We start from the raw sequence: 18,609 nt of genomic DNA, 5'->3' as shown, positions 1-18,609 counted from the left end.
GCGCTCTTACCTGTCACTACCGGGTAGCTCTGTGACACGCTGGAGCCCAAATCTGAGCTGACGCTGGTTGACAGACTGGGCTTGACTTCGTCCAGTCCAGGGTTCAGTGCTGGTAGCGAGTATTCATTAGCCTGCCAATGAGGGGAGGGGGGACACTTTTAAGTAGATATATCTTGGGATCCAAGCATCACTTTTAGGTGTCCAATTAGAAAGCCAGTCCTATATGTTATTTTTAAACAATTTCTCTTCTTTTTATGATTTAAGGAAGGGAAAGTGTTGTACACAAAGTACCAAGGATTTAATATAGTGGCGGCTCAGTTACTGTGGCTTTGTAAATGGGCACCTGAAATCCAGTTCTACTACACTTGCACATTACTTTTATTTCCCCCAGTCAGAGAGTGTGCATGTGTGTTTTGGTGCAGTTAATGTGAACTGTGTGTGCATACATTAAGGTTGTGAGCGGGACAGAGAGTAGGATTTGGAACAGACTGAAAGGAAGGGGTGTCAGCTGTCTCTTTGTGCTTGACTGCAGTCATTCCCCTGACCAGCCAAGGGAGGAGACGGGTCCGCTTTGTTAGATTACCAACATGGCCTCGTTTCGAGACCATTTGAAATTGTTTTCTTTAGGATGAGAAAATGATGACACCAACATAAGCCCCAAAACAGCTCTCTATTATAATTTATAAAAATGCTAAAACATTGACGACTGTTGTCTGGATTTGTACGTTGGATTATGCCGCATTTGAGGTACTACGACTTTCTTCAAATAGATTTCTTTGTAACTAATTCAACAAATGAGAATAGATTTCCGGCTCCCATTGTTCCTCGCGTATTAAAGTGCGCGCATACATATGTCCGCTCTTATGCGTATACGTCTGCGTGCGTGTGTGCGTTCGTGCATTTGTGCACCACAATAGGCCTGTGTCCCAATGGGAAATGCTGTGACCCCAGACTTGTCTGTCTCTATTCCAGATAAACTCTAATTGTCTGCTACAAATGTTCAGTTGGCCAGTAGCGGATGTTCCTCTCTATTTGGTCTGGCCTCAGATGCACAACAGCTATTTTATCATGCAGATAGGGGCAAGTTGGGCGTGGGGCAACTGAAGAGCCATCTGAAAAGGATGACCAAATGGCTGGCAGAAGTGTGGGAGGGGTGAGCCCATTGAGTTTAGCATTTCCAAAATGGCTTTTTAATGCCCGGCCTCACACACCAGACATGGCTAATAGGTCCGCTCTTTCAAGAGTTAAAAAGGGGGCACAAAAACGGACCAATAAATGGGAATGTAGTCTGATTAATATTACATTAAATTAAAAGTGATTTTTCTGGACTGTTCCAGGGCTGTTTTTTCCCCCGCGTTTAGCCTCTTTCCTTGCCTTTTTTAATACCTTCTTGGCTTCTCTTTGTGATTGCAAGTCATTTCCAATTCGTTTTGGTATTGATCTTCCAGTAGAAATCAGTTTTGTAATTAGCTGCAAATTAGGCCCTCTACTAGGGGTGAGGGCTGTCCCCCTGATTTATCACCAGTGTAATTCTCTGCGATCGGAGAGAAATTAAAATGAACTCAATTAGGCCACTGCTTTTGCTTTATGGGCCTCTACTTGGAGTTTCAAGGAAAAATTAATAGTCACTGGTTGTTTGATAGTATAATGAAAGTAAATAAAGCTTATCTCTTGTAATAAGCCAAAAGCTTTAAATAAGAGCTTGTATATACAAGGTGGTGTGTTTTTTTTTTTTTTTTTTTTTTGGGGGATTGTTTTTCGCAGCATAATTTTTCGTGAGACTCTTCATTCAGACCGAAGATTTGTCAATTATTTTTCATATTCGTATCAGTGGATTCATGTTGAAGTGCATTTATTAAAACTAAATTAATCTGGCTTTAATGCACCTTACACTATTTAATGCATATATTAGTGATGCTTGGGCAAGATGCGTCATTTAACATTTGTCTGGGATTAAATCGTATGGTGACTTGATTTTACTAGTTCATCTTAAAGAGATTTTATTCAGAAAAAGAAATATCTGTTGGTTCAAATGAGCTCTGCTGTCCGCTCACACTCCGTTTTAAAATTAGTACTGTCTAACAATCTCCAGATTTTTGTTAATGTATTAATTTGTTAGTATTCGTCCATTTGCCTCAATATTACTAACCTGCTCTGGCTTGATGTGTTCTGACGTAGGGAAGACGTCGGGGTATGACGGCCGCTCAAACACCCGATCCAGAGCCTCCAGCTGTTGTTGAGTGAAGGCATCGGCCCTCAGGTGCTTCCGTAAACTCTCCACACTACCCTGAGAATCACTGTTTGGGCCAGAGCCATCTGAACCATCTATGAGAGGAGAGAGTGACAAGGCCACATGCTAGTACCAGTCGTTATGGTCCCGTTTCTCCCCAGGGCAGGCACCCCATAACCCCCACCCCCCCACCCCGCACCCCACACAACAGCTACGTCTAGCGCTGTAGTGCACCTCTCAGCACCACTAGATGAAAGATTGGAGTATATCAGCTCAAATTCAGTCAGCGCTAGCCTCAAACTGATCCTAATAGCTGTGGAAAGATAGAGCACATGAGGCTGGGAGAGAAAGAGAGGGAGGGAAAGATGTGGACGGTGCAAAGAGGGGGAGAGAAGACCCACACCTCCCCCATCCCAGATCAGCATCAGCACCGTCATCATCTGATAGGCCTACAGTAATTGATGGATTGCCTTCAGAGCAAACATATACTTGTTGGGAACGTCATGTGTTTTAGTGCGAGCCACCTTGTTCTCTTTTCCGTCAGTGGGCTGGTGGAAAATGGAGAGCTATTATTTAAAAGGCACAATTTCCTTTAGAATGTAATGCTGCTTTCACTTTCAGATTGCTTTTCCCTGGAAAAATGGGAGGCCAGTCCCGGCTTGAATACAATTACGCAGCTTGACTGCCAGCTTATGCATTTCCCTCCATCTCGCTCTCTATAAACAAATGAACAGTTTCCCCTCAGACCGTGACCTCATCACCCTGCCGAAGCAGGTAGCCTTCCTTCCCCAGTGCCTCATTTTGCTCTTCTGGAAACCCCTTCGCAAACATTCGGCAAACGTCCGTGCAACCTCGGCAGCCTCCCGCCTCTTGGTCTCTGGTAGTGGAGGGGCTTTTTTTTTGCTCCCTTACAAATCTGTCATTCTAAATTTGCAGCAGATTATGTTCTCTCCTCGGCGAGAGCGTAGTGATATATGATATGCAAGGCCCCTATTGATTGCCTGATCTGGTGGCAGGAGAGAGGCGAAATGAACTTGAAATGAACATCATGCCTCAACTCATTGTGCGTATAATACTCTACTTAATCCCACATTTTTCTGTGCTATGGAATTCAATTGATCAATCATGTTCCACTGATAGTACCATTTCAGGGGCTTTATTGCCATTCTACCCGCCAGCTTGACCTTTTTTCAATGGCTGAGGCCACAGGATGAACTGACTTTCAGGAGAAATGGATCCACAGAGAGGTCTGATAAGAGACTGGGAGATATTACGTGTGTGTGTGTGTGTGTGTGCATGTGAGTGTGTATTTAAGCTACACAGAGGCGACATTTTTTCTCTTCCTATTAAGTTGAGGTTGTTTTGTTGTGTTTTTCTCCCTGCATTATCTGAGTCATTCCATATCTGAGAGCAGGCATTTTTTATAGACAGCTCCCTTGGGGGCCTTCTATAAGGCTGCGTGTTGTTGCCGTATAAACCTCAATTGTTCTCTTTGGTACAGAAGAAAATAGAGTCATTAATTACTTTCTATCAGCTGGTCTAAGTGCAAACTGCGATCAATAAGCAGGCGTTTGTCATTTGCTTCGGTGCAGCATGTTTGCCATACTCAAAAGCCCAAAGCGCGCAGGGCCGCTAGTTGACACAGGGGACGGAGCTGCGGTTTGAGCTGTGGGGGGCTGGGCTGTTCTACGTGACGTTACAGTTAGGGGAGATTTAGGTTAGATCAAGGTTAATTCAGCGTTTCACAGTGGAATTTTGGTCATTTCACAGGGATTCGCTGTGAATGCAGTAATGTTGTCTAGACTATGTATATAGCTCCGCTCCTGTTTACATCAGTGCTCGTGCTATATTGATTTCATTGGAACACTTGAGTGTGTTTGTTTTGACATCCCACTGCATTAGCACTCTGGTGCTATGGGACTAGAGCTCTGTCAGATCAGATAACCAGAGTCCATAAAACAGGCCTCCCATGGGCTTCCTCCTCTGGAGAGCCCAGTTCAAATAAAACTAAGAACAAGAGACAGTCAAGGGCTTATCATGGTGAACTTGTCATTTTAATAGATGCACTGTACGAAGTCAATGTCTGTATGTGTAAGAGCTTTTGAATATTTTAAAGTAAAATATCCTTAATGTGTGATTATAAACTCTGAGAGAATATATTAGGTTTTAGGAAGTATGTGTTTAGGGTTGACCGGGCAGGTGTGACATTCTTTTAAGAGAACAGTGCTGAGTTTCCTGCTTTCATCTCATCAGATAAGGCTGGCTTGGATGAGAGAGCTTTTTGAAAAGCAAATGAGGGTCTCGTGACCCCTATGACCCTTGACCTGATATCACACATCCCTTGTTTTTATGTATTACTTTTACTGTTATATGGATAGTTCACCCAAAAATGAAACTTTTATTATCATTTACTCGCCCTCGTGTTGTTCCACACCTGTATGACTTTTTTGTTGTAAACAAAATACAATGTTTTTTTTTTTTTTAAAAAGTGTTTTTTTCATACAGTAAAAGTCCAAAGTTGTTTTTCACAGACGAAAAAGTCACACAGGTTTTAAACATGTGGGCATGTAAATAATGACAGAATTTTCATTTTTAGTAGATCCCTTTAAGCCTAATGTTAAGTGTTCCATCCCATCAAAATGTTCTGATTCTAAACATTTTTTCAGATTTTGTCCTAATAAAAAGTGAACTTTAATATACGTGCTCAAAAACTAGAAATTTGTGTGGGTTTACACTAGTTATATAGGCTGAAGAAGCTAATAGAAAAAAGATTTGGCACTCCCATTTATGAAATCTACAGTGCGGCAAGCCTGCACTGCAAATAACTAAATCACAAGAAGATGAGACAATAAGAGAAAGAACAAGAGAGAGAGATGGAGGGAGAGAAAGGGCGAGGTGGCAACAGCAGCAGCAGCACAACCGGGGCTGTTAATTTCCTGTTATGTTACAGCGTGTTTAAAGGCTTTATTAATTCAATTTAGCGTCGCTGAACAGTGTGCAGGCTGCCAGTAGGAGCTGCGCTTTCTCTCCTTTTCCTTTTTTCTTTTCTCAGGCTACCGCTGTCAGCATGGGTTTCTCCTCTCACCCATAACACACATTTCTTTACTGTACTCACACCCGGTCCGTCATTTAGCACATCGGCCTCATGTGACGCAGCGTTCTGGAACGCAATTAATGAATGCGTATCTCCCTCGCTCTCACTCTCTTTCCTTTTAAAATCTGCGTAATGCGGCGCACCATTAATTCTCAGCATCAACGTTCATAATTGACTTTTCTCTGACATGATTCCTCTTCGAGCGAACCACCCTGTCCTTAGATGTTTTCGTGCTGCAGATTTTCGCGTTTGTGCTATCGGTCCAGGCCGGGTCGGCGGGTCTGCTTGAATGCAGATGTATCAGCCAAGCGGGGGCATAGACCTTTTGTGTCCTTTGATAAGGAGCCCGGCACCTTCTTCTCTGCCGGTTACGCTCTGCAGCCTCCCTCAAATCTGGGCTTTCTCTTTCATACAGAGGCCATCATCATGATGAGATCGGTGGGATGTTCTTATTCGATTTAGATTGAGGCCAATCCATTTCTTGGTTTGGATGTATTTCATTTCTATTCTTTTTTAAAGTAGAATCCATATTGACACAATAGAATCTCACAAGCCATGAAATGGAAGCGCAGGTTAAAGCATTCTAGCTGTGGGCCAAACTATTTTAGCATGGGGATTTGAAGTGTGTTGTCGCTCACTCTCAAAGCAATACTTTTAGATGAAAAAAAAAAAAAAAAACAAGCAACAAAGTGAAACTTTTACATACTTGTACCACGATGGCACGGATGTAATCTCTTTATCGCGTTAACGTCAAATAAATACGTCGCTAGGCCTTATAAATCAACCCTCTTTCATGTGAATGCACGCTCCCACAGCTTATTCAAGCGTCAGTCTGTGTTTTTGCATGTAATTTATTGCAACCGGCCTACTCCCTATGTAGGTTATATTTGGACTCATACAGATGGAAGAGAGCTGGGTCACACCAACCTGCTAATCAGCCGATGCAAGGACAGGTGAGAAGGAAACCGCGTGGAAATACGCAACTCATGCCTGTACGCTAGTAATTAACTCAGTTCATTCATTTGTGTCATTTTGTAACAAAGTATTAACTTTGACAAATGAGAAATCCCAAACAGGCTTAATTTCCCTCTTTTGCCATTAATGCATTTGGCAAGAGAGGCATTCTATTTTCCATAATGAGATACACAAATAAATCTGGCAATGGATTGAAGGGCCTGTGAAGGCAGCAATAAGGTTGAGGCGCATTCTCTGTGTTGGCATAATTGGTATCACTGCTTGCAGACATATAAACCAATCTTTACACAGATAGGGCTGTGTCTCTCTCTTCCCCTTTAGGCTATTTCTTTTGTCTCCTCAATAGCTTGCACATCCACGATAGAGGAAGGGGGTGCTAATTTGTGAATTAATAGCTTTTCTCTGCAGAATTGCAAATTCTCTTAAATGTCACTATGTTCAACTTGCGGGGAGCTATTGCCACCAAAGAACTAATCTTGGGAGGCTCCCCCCAACCCCTCCCTCCCTCTCTCCCTCCCTCTGAAGGTCCGCACCACGTCGAACGTCACCCGTAGCCGGCGAGCAACACGCTACTTTTAATTTGCAGTAACACATGAAAATGACAGATTAATGACTCTTATGACACCTATGTCCCTGAAGCTCCTCTTGCAAAGACCTGGTGTACATAACGCGTGTCACACTACATTATCTCCATATCACTCTTGTAATGGGGACCTTTTTTTTTTTAAAGGGCACTAGCATCATCAAATATAAAGACGGCGAATGCCTACGTCTCTTAAATCAAGCACTGAATGAACGCTAACTCATTACACATGACTTTTTCTCTTCCCACAACTGGCTGTTTTCAACCTCATTTTACACGTTACGTGTTTCAAAGTGCATTTGCGCAGCTCTTCCTAAAATCGGATTAGCATATTTCTGTTATGTCATCATCTAATGAAGGGAAGATTGGCTGCGCCCAGCCAAATAAGGCTCAGGTAGCCCAAGGCTGCTGGGCTGCTATGAAATTGAAACCATACACTGGCTGTCGCTCTGCCTCCCTGATGTCTCGGTGTGAAATAAGGGCTAAGTTTAAATAACACAATGCTTTTTAGACATTTGGCACTGTATCAAATTACCAACCATGAGCTCTTCATCAGGGACACGGCGTGACATATGCCCTACAAATGTCTCAGTACACCTTGAGAGACCTGCATAAGGTTGTGTAATGCCAGAGGAGGGAAACACATTGGCAACAACAGGAATATTTACTCTAGTAGTTATAATGAAAGGTAATCCTTGCTGAAGCGGTATTAAATTTGATATTGCGCACACGAGGCAACTCGTGTTTTCCCGCCTAGTGTTTTATGATGCAATTACACTCAAGCTCTTCATCCACTCTTCATGTCGTGTCAGTTCTAATCAAACTAGGAATAACTACCGGCGCTGGCGTTTGGCTGGGTAATCCCCTCTCGTCATGTTATGTCCTTTCTCTGTTTTTAGAAGCAAACGGTCTATGACAGTGGCAGAGGAAAAACCCCACGATGGTCTCGGTAAGAGCATGCCACGCTGTAGCAAATGTGATTTGCCACAGTCGCTTTCTCGCAGTGTTTATATATGATCCAGAGCTCTCTCCATAAAGATATCATTAAGCGTCAGTGCGCTCCGTTTCATCCCCCTCCCCTCGACACACAACCCTACACGTACACGTGCACACACTCACACACACCCTCACAGAGCACTTGATCAGACTCGAGTGGCTCGTGATTGAGCAAGCAAGAGAAAGGTGGGCTAACAGAACTTACAATATCCTATTTTCCTCCCATCCAAGTGGTTGCCACTCCAGAGAACTAAAGAGATGGAAACATAAAAGAAGCAAGTAGCCCTGCTTTGATAAATGTTTTAAGAGATCATTTCCAACCACTTCAACCTCCCTCCCTCTGACTACAGCACTTTCTGTGTTCCCGTTCGGCCCAGTGCCACATGGATGTTTATTCACTAGCATTCAAAAGGCGATTGTATGAAGAGCTGATCAGCCATTAGGCCTTAGGCGGTATGTGCCCTCTCATTTATAAAAGGAGAAAGAATGTTGGCATGAGCAGGTTGGCAGTTCCCTTTTTGCTGCTATTTCAGTTCTTCAAAAGCAAAAATACACAGCCAGAAATTAAAATGTCAGAATGTGTCTTGGGTTGTTTTTTAAGTCAATTATAAATCGCACATCAGGTAGTTTTTGCATTACATTCTGCATTTCCAGTCTGTTCTGAGCACATTTTTGCCATTTCCTCATGCATTTATGTTGCTGATTTCTTTGTCTTCATTTCCATTGACCTGTATTATTTACAAAAGCCGTATCCCTGACGCACTACCTAAGCGCTACGCTGTCATGATTCGGACCAAATGATAGCATGTAGGCATATTCTTGTTTGCGCAGAGCTACTGTATCATCAAATAAAATGTGCTAGAGCCGTACAAACACCATAGTATCAAACGGCTGAATGTAACAGTCCAATCTGCTTTACTACATAACAAGTCACTTGAGAGCGCTTTTTTTTTTTTTTTCTTTTACAAAATGCTTTGTCCAGTGCTATCAAAATGCCATCTTCATCTCCCCACACAAATTGGAAATTACAGGGGGCTGTAGAGAGGCCTAGAAAAGGAGTGAGAGGGGAATAAAAGCGATGGAGAGAAATCCAGTCTCTTACCATCATCGCGTTTTCTCTTTTCGCCGTTGGAGCGAGGGATTCCTAGGATGCCATTAATAGAGTAGGACCCCACGGGGTCATTGGAAGCGCTTGACACAGGTGGGGAGGCTGTGCTGGGCACTGAAAGAGCACAGGAATAGGTTAACGTATATGGAGTGCTCTCAAGATCACCTTAAAAGAGAATGAATTAACATTAGGTCACAGGCATAATTGATGTCATTATGATTTTAATGTTTATATGCTAAATGTATGCTGTCTCACCTATAGTGTGTCCCGCTGTGGTGAGAGGCGTTCCTGTGCCGTCGGAGGATGGGTGGAAAGGCTGCTGAACTTTGGTTCGAATTATCCTACGAAATGACAGTTAAAAGAACACGATGAGTTAAGGGAGAAGCTAGTTCGCTGGATCATTTTACGGTAAGCTTTCGCATAGCCTGATGCGACCCATTGCGTGTGTAAAACTCTAGTGTTGTTTTGGGGCCTTCCTATATAGATGCACTGATTCTGTCACAAATAACCAATCTTGGGGTATTAGAGCCAATCATGGAGTAGATGTGCGAGGCAGAGTGGGAGCTACCGCAGAGAGAGTGGATTCAATCAAATGGGATCCCATCTTTAGAAATATGATAAAGTCCCACTACCTCGAAGGTGTGATATGGGGAAAAGTCTTCATTGCACTTTGGTCTGAATGATCTTGCAAACAAAGCATGAAATCACATCAATTCACCTCAATGATGAGCTTCACTGCCCCGAACTGGCCTCAGCTTTAATAATCTCTCTCTCTCCCTCTCCTTCTCCTTCTTTATCTATCTCAATCTCTCCCTCTATCCTCCTCCTCACTGAAGCAAGCGAAGATTGCTTGTAGAGTGTGGATACTGACTTCCCAGATCTGATATTTTTTTTCTAGCACAAACATTCAGGGGTGCCAGCATGGATGAGGCCCTATTGATTGGGACTTGGGGATATAAAAAAAAAGTTGGGAATTAGAGGCAGAGAAGAACAGATGCAAATGGAGGGCTATAAATTATATGTGACAGGAAAGCAATAGTGTCTTATTGCTTCACCAAAGCCCACTGCAGCATCTGATGTCTTTAATCTGGGACACACTTTTGCGAGAAGAAGCTGTCACCTTATTCTAGGAACACATTTATACTTGTTGGCTACACATTTTCATATTTGTATAAACTATAATATTGCGGTAAATTTCATTACTAAGGAAATCCTCATTCTGTATGAGCTGATGCACTTAGAAAATCAGACTTGATTCAGTGAACTGATACACACACACATATACATATATAATTAAAAAATATATATTATTATTATTAATTTAATTTAATGTAGATAAAATAATACTTTTATATTATTTTATATCTTCCTGGACAAACACCATGTCAGTATTTTGTGAATTTCTTTTTAACATCCATCCAAAACAATGATTTAACCCTGTGTCTAGCGTTAGCCACACAAACTCAATAGCTTGGATCCATGTTCTCGCTATCGAATGAGCTATTTGGAAGGTGTGAATTAATGACTTGCCAGGGTGCTGAGAATTCCCTGTAGAAATATTAAAATATGAATCGATGCTATTGAAAGGACGCTTAGGATTCAGGCGATAGAAGGGCTCAGAACTGGTTGTGTGCCAGTGACTTCATGCTGTGAGGAGGACACAGAGAACACCCCAGACAGTGTGTAATCTTTAATAATTCATGCAGAGAAAATGTGCTTAAAGCTGGGACATCTTCTAATGTCAACAGAGCAGAGGTCAACCTCTTAAGCGCTTAGTGCATGAGGGTCCTGCCTCTGAAGTATGCTCACTGGTGAGGGAATACTTTTAGACAGGGTACAAGAACACCTGTTTGAAATGGCACAAGGCTTACAGTTCGACTACAGCCTGCTATAATTATAGGAAATGTTAAAATATTGTATTTGCATTTTGTTTGTACTTGACCGCTTTAAGCAATCTTATAGTTAAAGGACAGTGTTTTCCGGTGCAGTACAATCCAGTTCACTTAAAAACAGCCCACACTGATGTTTACTGTAGCAACTCCTAATTTATTAAATAATACAGGCAAGTTTTGAAATAATTCGCTCAGGTATGGTTTTTATCCGATGTGTGTATAGAGAACCATCTTTGTATGATTCAGAATAGCAGTCCAAATAAATTTGTTACATCCCTATATGTATTAATTTTGTATATAAACAGAGGTCCTTACAATGCCCTCCTCTGAGGTGATAACTTGAACATCATTGGAAACAAAGGTTTAGTGGCTCTTCTTTCATGTCATTAATGCAGATTAAAAATTTACCGCATACATGTGTTGAGACCTGTTCAAATTGCCCTTTTTAAGCAGCCATAGTGCATGAAATGAATTTTTTCAGCCTCTCTCTCCCCCGTTTTTTTTTTTTTTTTTTTCTTTTTCCGAGGAAATGTCTTGTGCGGGTCGGCCCATGATCTCTCTTCAGCTCATTAAAATGTAATGCTGCTGGCCAGCTCTATGGAACAGTGCCTCCTAACCAAAGTTCATTACTCCTGCTTGCAGGTAGGCCTTTTTCACCTTGTTCTTCCACTCTTAATACCCCCTCCCACCACCATGTCTCCATCTCACTTGGGATAGTCTTGCTAGCCTTTGTATTTTAATAAGAAATAAGAATGGTAACTTAAGACTATTTATTTTCAACTGACTGATTTAATGTAGGTAGGCATATATAAGTAAAGTAGGACTGCATATAATCTCCTTTGCATTATTTACCATAACATAAGGATGACAAGGCCTGTTTGTTAGTCCTTGGTAAGTTAATAACTTACTGAAACTGCTGAGGTAGAAACCCAGTTACACATGATTAAATGTTAAAATGATTTTTTGCACTATTCTTATTTAATAGCCTAATATTAATAATAATAATACATTTATTAATCATTGTTATAAAAATTATTAGTTAAATTAAGATTAAGATAAATTACACTTCTCTTTTTTTCAGCGTTTAAATACAATAACTTTTTTTTTTTTTTTTTGGTCTTGCGTCCTATATTTTTTAGAACTACTGAGATGAGATTCCGTAAGCAGTGAGGTCTGGTCGCGTATTTCCAAGTGCCAATGGATCTGGTTACAGAGTATTGATTGGTTTTCATCGAGACAGATGTGATTTTCGCGACCTCAACTATAGATCCTCTGCAGGCTGTGGACAGATTTGGGATTGAATTGCACATTTGAGACCACCCCGAGAGCAAGAAATAAAAAAGCAAAAACATCACCCATGGAATAAGCATTGTAAATTGTAAACGATACGTAGTTTTCAGTACAAGGCCTCTAAAGGATTTAGATAAATTAGCTGATGATAATTTGGCCGTTAGTGTTTGGAAACGCCGTTTTAATAACAGTAGACTCTACTGCTGAAGGTCGGTAGAGAACGAAACTAACTAATAGTTTTGTTCTGTCATTGACATCATGTTTTTTTTTTTTAATTGAAATTTAAAATGTGAAAATGGAATTTCAACCCGCTTTACCTGTTTATAGATGAAACACTTGGTACTGTGTCGTTGTCACAAACGCCCTCGGCCAGGAGTCGGTCCCTGATCTCCCAAGCGAACATTGTGGGATTCTGCCGCTTGTATTCTGCGATTTTATCCACAACTTTGGGCGTCGCCACTTTTGGTTTGGACCCCCCAATAACTCCAGGTTTAATACTGCCGGTTTCATAATATCTGGAAAAGATGAGCGATAATTTGTTATTTAAAATTTTCCCCACGTCATAGCGATGGCGATTTTTTTTTTTTCTCTAGCGTGTGGCATTGAGCATATAGGCTATTTATAAACAGTGAGTTATGAATACGGGCCATACATACTTATATAATCTAATGATTTAAATATATTTTGACTTTTAAAGTATCAGATGTTATTTTTTTCCCAACCCTTGCGACGGGAAAATGTGTAATTTCTATTTTAACATGTACATTCAATAGGTTTTGCGTCTTCAATCATTAACATTCGTAGGCTGCGATCTAAAATCGCAATCATTCATTTATCAAACGGTTTCCTCAGCGACTGATATATCCCATGCATCCCACGATTAATACATGCCACCAACACATCTCATAATTTCTAAGGAACATTTAAAGTGCAGAATACCTTATAAGATCCTTTTGATAGCTGAAAAATATTTCACAAAATTCAAAAATCTATAACAGTTTCCTAGAAAACATATCCTTCCTCCTTCACAATGAATTCAGTGAATTTAATATTACACCTTTTCACTAAAAGGAAAAAACTTACTAATACGACACATTACATTACAATAATGTTTAGGATGTTTATTTAGTACATGAAGCAATAACATTTGATTACTAGTATTAGTTCTCTATAATTGGACAAATTTGCTACATCTGTAATTTTTCGTACCTTCCGAGAATTTTGCTGACACAGCCATGGCTGACCCGTAGTTGTCTTGAGATGTCACAAGGTCTGACTCCTTGGTGCGCGAGCTCCACGATTCTTTGCCTGACCACGTCAGGTAGGGGTCTGCCATTCACAAACACCCCTCCTAGCTGGTTCACACCGCCGTGCCCTATATGGGATACAACAACACAGACACAAAAAGCATAACATTACATACATACAGAAGATAGGCTGCGCCGTTAACATGGCTACCACACAGAAGCGTTTAATTTTCTCTTTCTCCCCTCACTCTCTCTCTCTTTCTCTCTTTAACACTCTCCGCATGAGAGCGCGCGCACACACACACTCACACTACCTGTATGTGCACATGTGGACAACCATAAACAATAAGACAGTTAGCTATAATGTATATTAACGGAGAAATAGAATACGTAAAATGTTTTGACCTCCTTGTTCTTTTTTGTTTGTTTGTAGCCTAGCTACTACTGTAGGCTAATATTAATCAATTATCATCAAAAGGTTCACGTGACAGTTAATAATGTTTTCCTCATAGGCTACAGTTAAAACAAATTACATTTGTACGTTGGACAGTAATTTTAATTTATAGTTAGTTTAATCAATTGCTTTGTTTATATATTTGTCAGCACAAGACAGCATGATAAATAACTATATTGTTATATTATACAGTTGTACGGATAATATAATAATAATAATAATAATAATTTATTATTATTCCACCCATAACCCTCTTTTTTTATATAAGCAATCATGATTGTAAACACTAGCTAAACGTTATGTGCCATTCTACCCACAAGACCCGCTGCAGTTAGGTAGTATTTTCCTCTTCTATTCCATTGCAGCCAAACACATGTCGCATAGATTATGTTTCAACCTGTTTAATTTTCCTTGCACAATTATTGTAAATAATTAAAAAGAGCTTTGATAACTCATATTACAACCATGGAGTAGGCTACTGCAAAATAATTAAGAATTAATTATTTAAATTATACCCAGGCCTTCCGTCATCTTGTTTCAATACCGTGTTTTCAACAAACATAGCACAAATAACTCACTTTTAAAATTCTTATTATCGTGCCTAACAGCAAACCTTTTCTCTCTCATTTTCAAAATGTAGAGCACATTTATTTTGATTGAAAATCCCGCGCTTTAAAAATGTACGTTTTTCAAAAGGCAATGTTTTGTAAAATAATTTAATCTTTGGCAATTTTATCGCGTTGGCACATGTTAGATATTTATGGCGATTTTAAATTTATATTTTTGCAGTATAGCTACATCTCTTGTCACCTCAGATGTGTCAGTAATTTACTCAAACATTGAACTTAAAAATAAGAAATATATTGCGTGAAATATGCACGAATCATTTACATTTTACATACAATGCAGAATGAGTAATTTTAAATTAAAATACGCTAAATATTGTAATCGACTTTCTGAACGACTTTTTGTCGGAACAAACGATTAAAAGGCCGCTTAGTATAACACAAGCGATCGCTGTTATTTCTTCGCGGTGACTACTTTCCGTATTCGCTTTACTGAGCGAGAAGTATAGGCTATACAATATTTAAAAAACATTTATACATTTTTGTAAGAGCTTTAAAAAACTTGTTAAGAGTGAGTAGCTTAACTCGGACAGGTTATTGTCTTACAAAGCCAACTCTACCGAAACGCTAAACAATTTACTTGATTTATGCTAAACAAGGTAGAGATTTTGAAGGGGAAAAAACTGATATTTTACTCACGGTGCATCGCCGAGAAGGGGTCTGCTTTGCAGTGAATATCCATGGGATAGCAAAGGAAGGAAAGATAATCGACTGAGGTCGCCGTCTCGCCTTGATTATGTAGCTATAATTGGAATTAATAAAGATCGCTATCCGTTCAAAGCACAGTGCTTCCGATGCCAGGGTACAGGAGAAGTTCTTCAGCGAGCGACGAACTTTATCTCGTGCTGATCAGTCCATTCAATGAAGACACGAGGCTGGTCAGGTGCAGATCATGTCCTGCACTAGTCTCTCAAAAAATCTTTTACGCAGGAACGTTAGCGTAATCAGTCGTTCAGTTAATATTTGTTAGCTACATATTTAAGGGAACGCAAGCATTAGTGGTTGCGTCTCCTCCAGTGTCCTCTGGTGAAACTGCAGTGTAAATTCCTCGATATGGAGAAGCGTTTCTGGTAAAGTCTGAGGGGTACAGTCAGATTCGTCCGGGGATGACAGGAAAAAACATGGACACGGCGAGTGTCTCTCGGTCCCCCTCTCTTCAAGAATGGGATGTGCCTGTTAGAAGCTTTGGGCTGAGACTGAAACCCCTCTTCTCAGTGTGTCTGTTTCTAAAAGCTGCAGTCCACCGCCCCCCTCCTTCCCAGATCCCCCCTCGCATAGAGATGGATGACATGTCAGACAAAGGCAATAGATTCCAACACTTTGTGATTCGCCAACGCAAAAAGCTGGAGCACCAAATGAGGAGGTCTCTTCATCTGACACTTCGGAAGGGGAGGGATGCAAACAGGGAAATGAGGAGAGATGGGTTAAAAAAATCGAGGAAATTAAAAGACAAGTGGAAAGGAAGCGGTACCACCAGCGGCCAGGCATCGTGGTATTTCGAAACTGTATGTTGTCAAACTACATGAATCATGTTTGAATCATATTGGTGACCTAAACGTAGAGGCTGAATGTATTTGTGTGTGTGTGTGTGTGTGTGTGTGTGTGTGTGTTGTTGATAGGCACTATGTTGTCATGATGAGAATAGTTAAGGATGACGGAAGGTCTTGATCTTCATGTTTCTATTTCTACTGTCTTTATTTTTTCTATTTAGCTTAGGTCTTGTCGGATGTTTTCACATTTTTCCGAACATCTATTATAATGCATTGGCGTTAGGTATTATTAAATTGTTAAGCAATATTAACCTAGCGTGTGGCATTTTTTTCTAGAACAGGATAGGCTATACGCTGTTTTAGGAAATACGGAAAATGTAAACAATACTAAATATTCGAAGTGTGCAGATATAAATAGGCCTAAATGTAGCCTATAATCTAAATTTCTGACAAACATTATCTAGTGCATCTGACAGCTATCTGACAATCAAGAATTAGCCTACTGTATGAATAATGCATTTTAAACTAGCCTATAACAACACTAAGTTTGGCCTGTCAGATGTTAGTGAAAGGATTGTCTCTTTTGGCCATGCTGTTTGGGCTGCTGTATTGTAGGCATTTCTGTAGATGGCGCTGCTTAGTTTGCTTTATTTCACTGAGGGAGGCTCTTGAAGTTTGTTTTATGGCTATCCAACAAAATTCTTGATTGCTGATGACAGGTAATGAACTTAATGTTTGTTCGTTTTATTTATTTTTCTTACTTGTTTTTACTTAAAGCTCAGTTGCATAAGAACGACGGTTGTTCATCGTTGACTCGTGGTTTTGTCAGTTTGTTTATGATATAGTTGATTAGAGAGTGTACCTAATATGCTTCACTTGACGTTTCACTTTTTTATTTTTAACCAGATCTATCTATCTATCTATCTATCTATCTATCTATCTATCTATCTATCTATCTATCTATCTATCTAATCTACAGTAATTCAATATAAAATGTTTATATTTCTTATCTCAGAAAAAAAAATGTATTTTATAAGAATCATATAAGTTTTTAGATCCTGGAATACATAGTGATCATGTTTACATTTTTTTTCACTTCTAAAGCAAGTGATAAAGTTAGCTTCATATCTTAAATTTAATATTTTTCTGGAAAATGTATTTTTAACCCGTTAAAATACAAATAGAATCGTATGCACTCATTTTACGTATATATAGCATTCATTCAATTATTATTATACTGTTATTATTGCTGCCATTCTTATTGTTTTTACTGTTTTCGTTTTTAGTAAAATGGCACGTACACATAGAGCTGAATTTAAGCACCCTATGTTTAAAACAAAAATGCCTGTAGTAATTGTTAAAAAGTGCAGGCTTTGGCTTGACTGAAGAAGGCTCCTACACATTTATAAAGTGTTCGCACTGTGACCGTTGTAGGTTCGGCTAAAAGAACAGGAGGCTATGTTATGTTATGCCTCCCGGCTAAATTTGGGGACGATTCTTCTTTTTGTTAGTATTTTTGGAGGGAGCTTCTGGTACAATATGTAACACCATGGGCTGTAATTTCACACTCGACTACACATTTCCCCTAAAGCTGCTTTTATTTCCCCGCAAGACCCCAGCTTTTTGCCTCCACTCCCCTTTACTATATTAGTTACTTCCTCTGTTAAATGATAGGAAAACTAATTGCAACTGATCATAGTGGCCATTGAATACTAAAGGCGGGCTATTGGGACTTATATATTTCACGTGGCTCCTCAACGTTATAACAATTTTTGCTTATTTCTTCTAGATGATATGCGTCCTGTCACAGCTGGGTAAAGGGAAAATATGTAATAAATTACAAGCGTGCCCTTTTAAATAAGCGGGTAAACATGCAAAATATTTTTTGAGGTCTGCTTTGGGTGTTTAAAAACTCTTTCACATTTTGTGTTTTCTTTAGATCAGCCCTTTGTGAACAGGAGGTTTTACTCTTAAGATAACTATTGGGAGAGAGTGATTGAACGTGTCAAAAGAGAGCTAGTCAGAAAGAGAGAGAGAGAGATACTCGATTGCACGCGAAGGTGCAGTGATACAGTGCATCTGTTTTGACAGCCTCTGCTATGCCACATAAGTTTGTTAGTCAAAGTGAACAGCGATGAACGTACAATGAGAACGCAGAAAATCACTTCTATTCGACTTAACAATATTTCTATTTCCACTTTTAAAAGCCCATAGGTTTCAACTCATTCACTGTAATATTGTCAACGTCACCAATCGATAGTTTCCACTCCACTAGACCTGCTGTCCACGTCAGTGTGCTATAGCCTAGCAGAATGCAAGTATCCTTAGCTTTTACAGCAGGAGTAACCCATAATGGAATTTTAAGGAGTCTGATATACACTTACTGCGATTTTCAGTAGAATAGCGTATTAATCGTGTTTTTCGAGAGGTATTCATTTGTCACAGACTGAATAACGGAGGAATCGTTTTTGTTGTTGTTGTTGTTGTTGTTTTTTGTTGCCATTGTGACAAACAATTTTTCCTTGGGAAAAAAAGTTAAAACTAAAGAGTATAAACAATCTCTGGTCAAGTTCAAATGATTATCATAGAAATTAAATAGTTTGCCGAATAATAGGCCTACTGGC

At 39.9% G+C, this 18,609-nt stretch overlaps 1 protein-coding gene and 1 long non-coding RNA gene across 33 annotated transcripts in view; one reads left to right on the top strand and one right to left on the bottom strand.

Annotated features, from left to right (window-relative positions):
• pax2a (paired box 2a) overlaps positions 1 to 15,767 on the bottom strand; it is a 28,283-nt gene extending 12,516 nt beyond the window's left edge. Inside the window, exons 1-9 of one of the 28 annotated variants that reach the window (XM_051917355.1) lie at positions 15,135 to 15,767; positions 13,378 to 13,555; positions 13,108 to 13,128; positions 12,486 to 12,683; positions 9,242 to 9,327; positions 8,981 to 9,151; positions 8,084 to 8,128; positions 2,150 to 2,325; positions 11 to 131 (exon numbers count right to left, since the gene is read on the bottom strand). In XM_051917355.1, coding sequence (XP_051773315.1) covers positions 11 to 131; positions 2,150 to 2,325; positions 8,084 to 8,128; positions 8,981 to 9,151; positions 9,242 to 9,327; positions 12,486 to 12,683; positions 13,108 to 13,128; positions 13,378 to 13,555; positions 15,135 to 15,177 — 1,039 coding nt within the window. In that variant the 5' untranslated portion in view covers positions 15,178 to 15,767. The remainder of the gene's footprint in view (positions 1 to 10; positions 132 to 2,149; positions 2,326 to 8,083; positions 8,129 to 8,980; positions 9,152 to 9,241; positions 9,328 to 12,485; positions 12,684 to 13,107; positions 13,129 to 13,377; positions 13,556 to 15,134) is intronic. The other 27 variants (XM_051917357.1, XM_051917360.1, XM_051917362.1 and 24 more) reach the window with 27 other exon arrangements.
• Positions 9,256 to 18,609, top strand: part of LOC127525108 (uncharacterized) — a 21,585-nt gene continuing 12,231 nt past the window's right edge. The window contains exon 1 of one of the 5 annotated variants that reach the window (XR_007933257.1): positions 9,256 to 9,394. This is a non-coding gene — a long non-coding RNA (uncharacterized LOC127525108). The other 4 variants (XR_007933255.1, XR_007933253.1, XR_007933254.1 and 1 more) reach the window with 4 other exon arrangements.

This window comes from Ctenopharyngodon idella, chromosome 13 (assembly GCF_019924925.1).
Source record: "Ctenopharyngodon idella isolate HZGC_01 chromosome 13, HZGC01, whole genome shotgun sequence".
Lineage (NCBI taxonomy): Eukaryota > Metazoa > Chordata > Actinopteri > Cypriniformes > Xenocyprididae > Ctenopharyngodon > Ctenopharyngodon idella.
The sequence above is the reverse complement of the archived record's forward strand: the minus strand, read 5'-3'. Positions and strand labels throughout refer to the sequence as shown.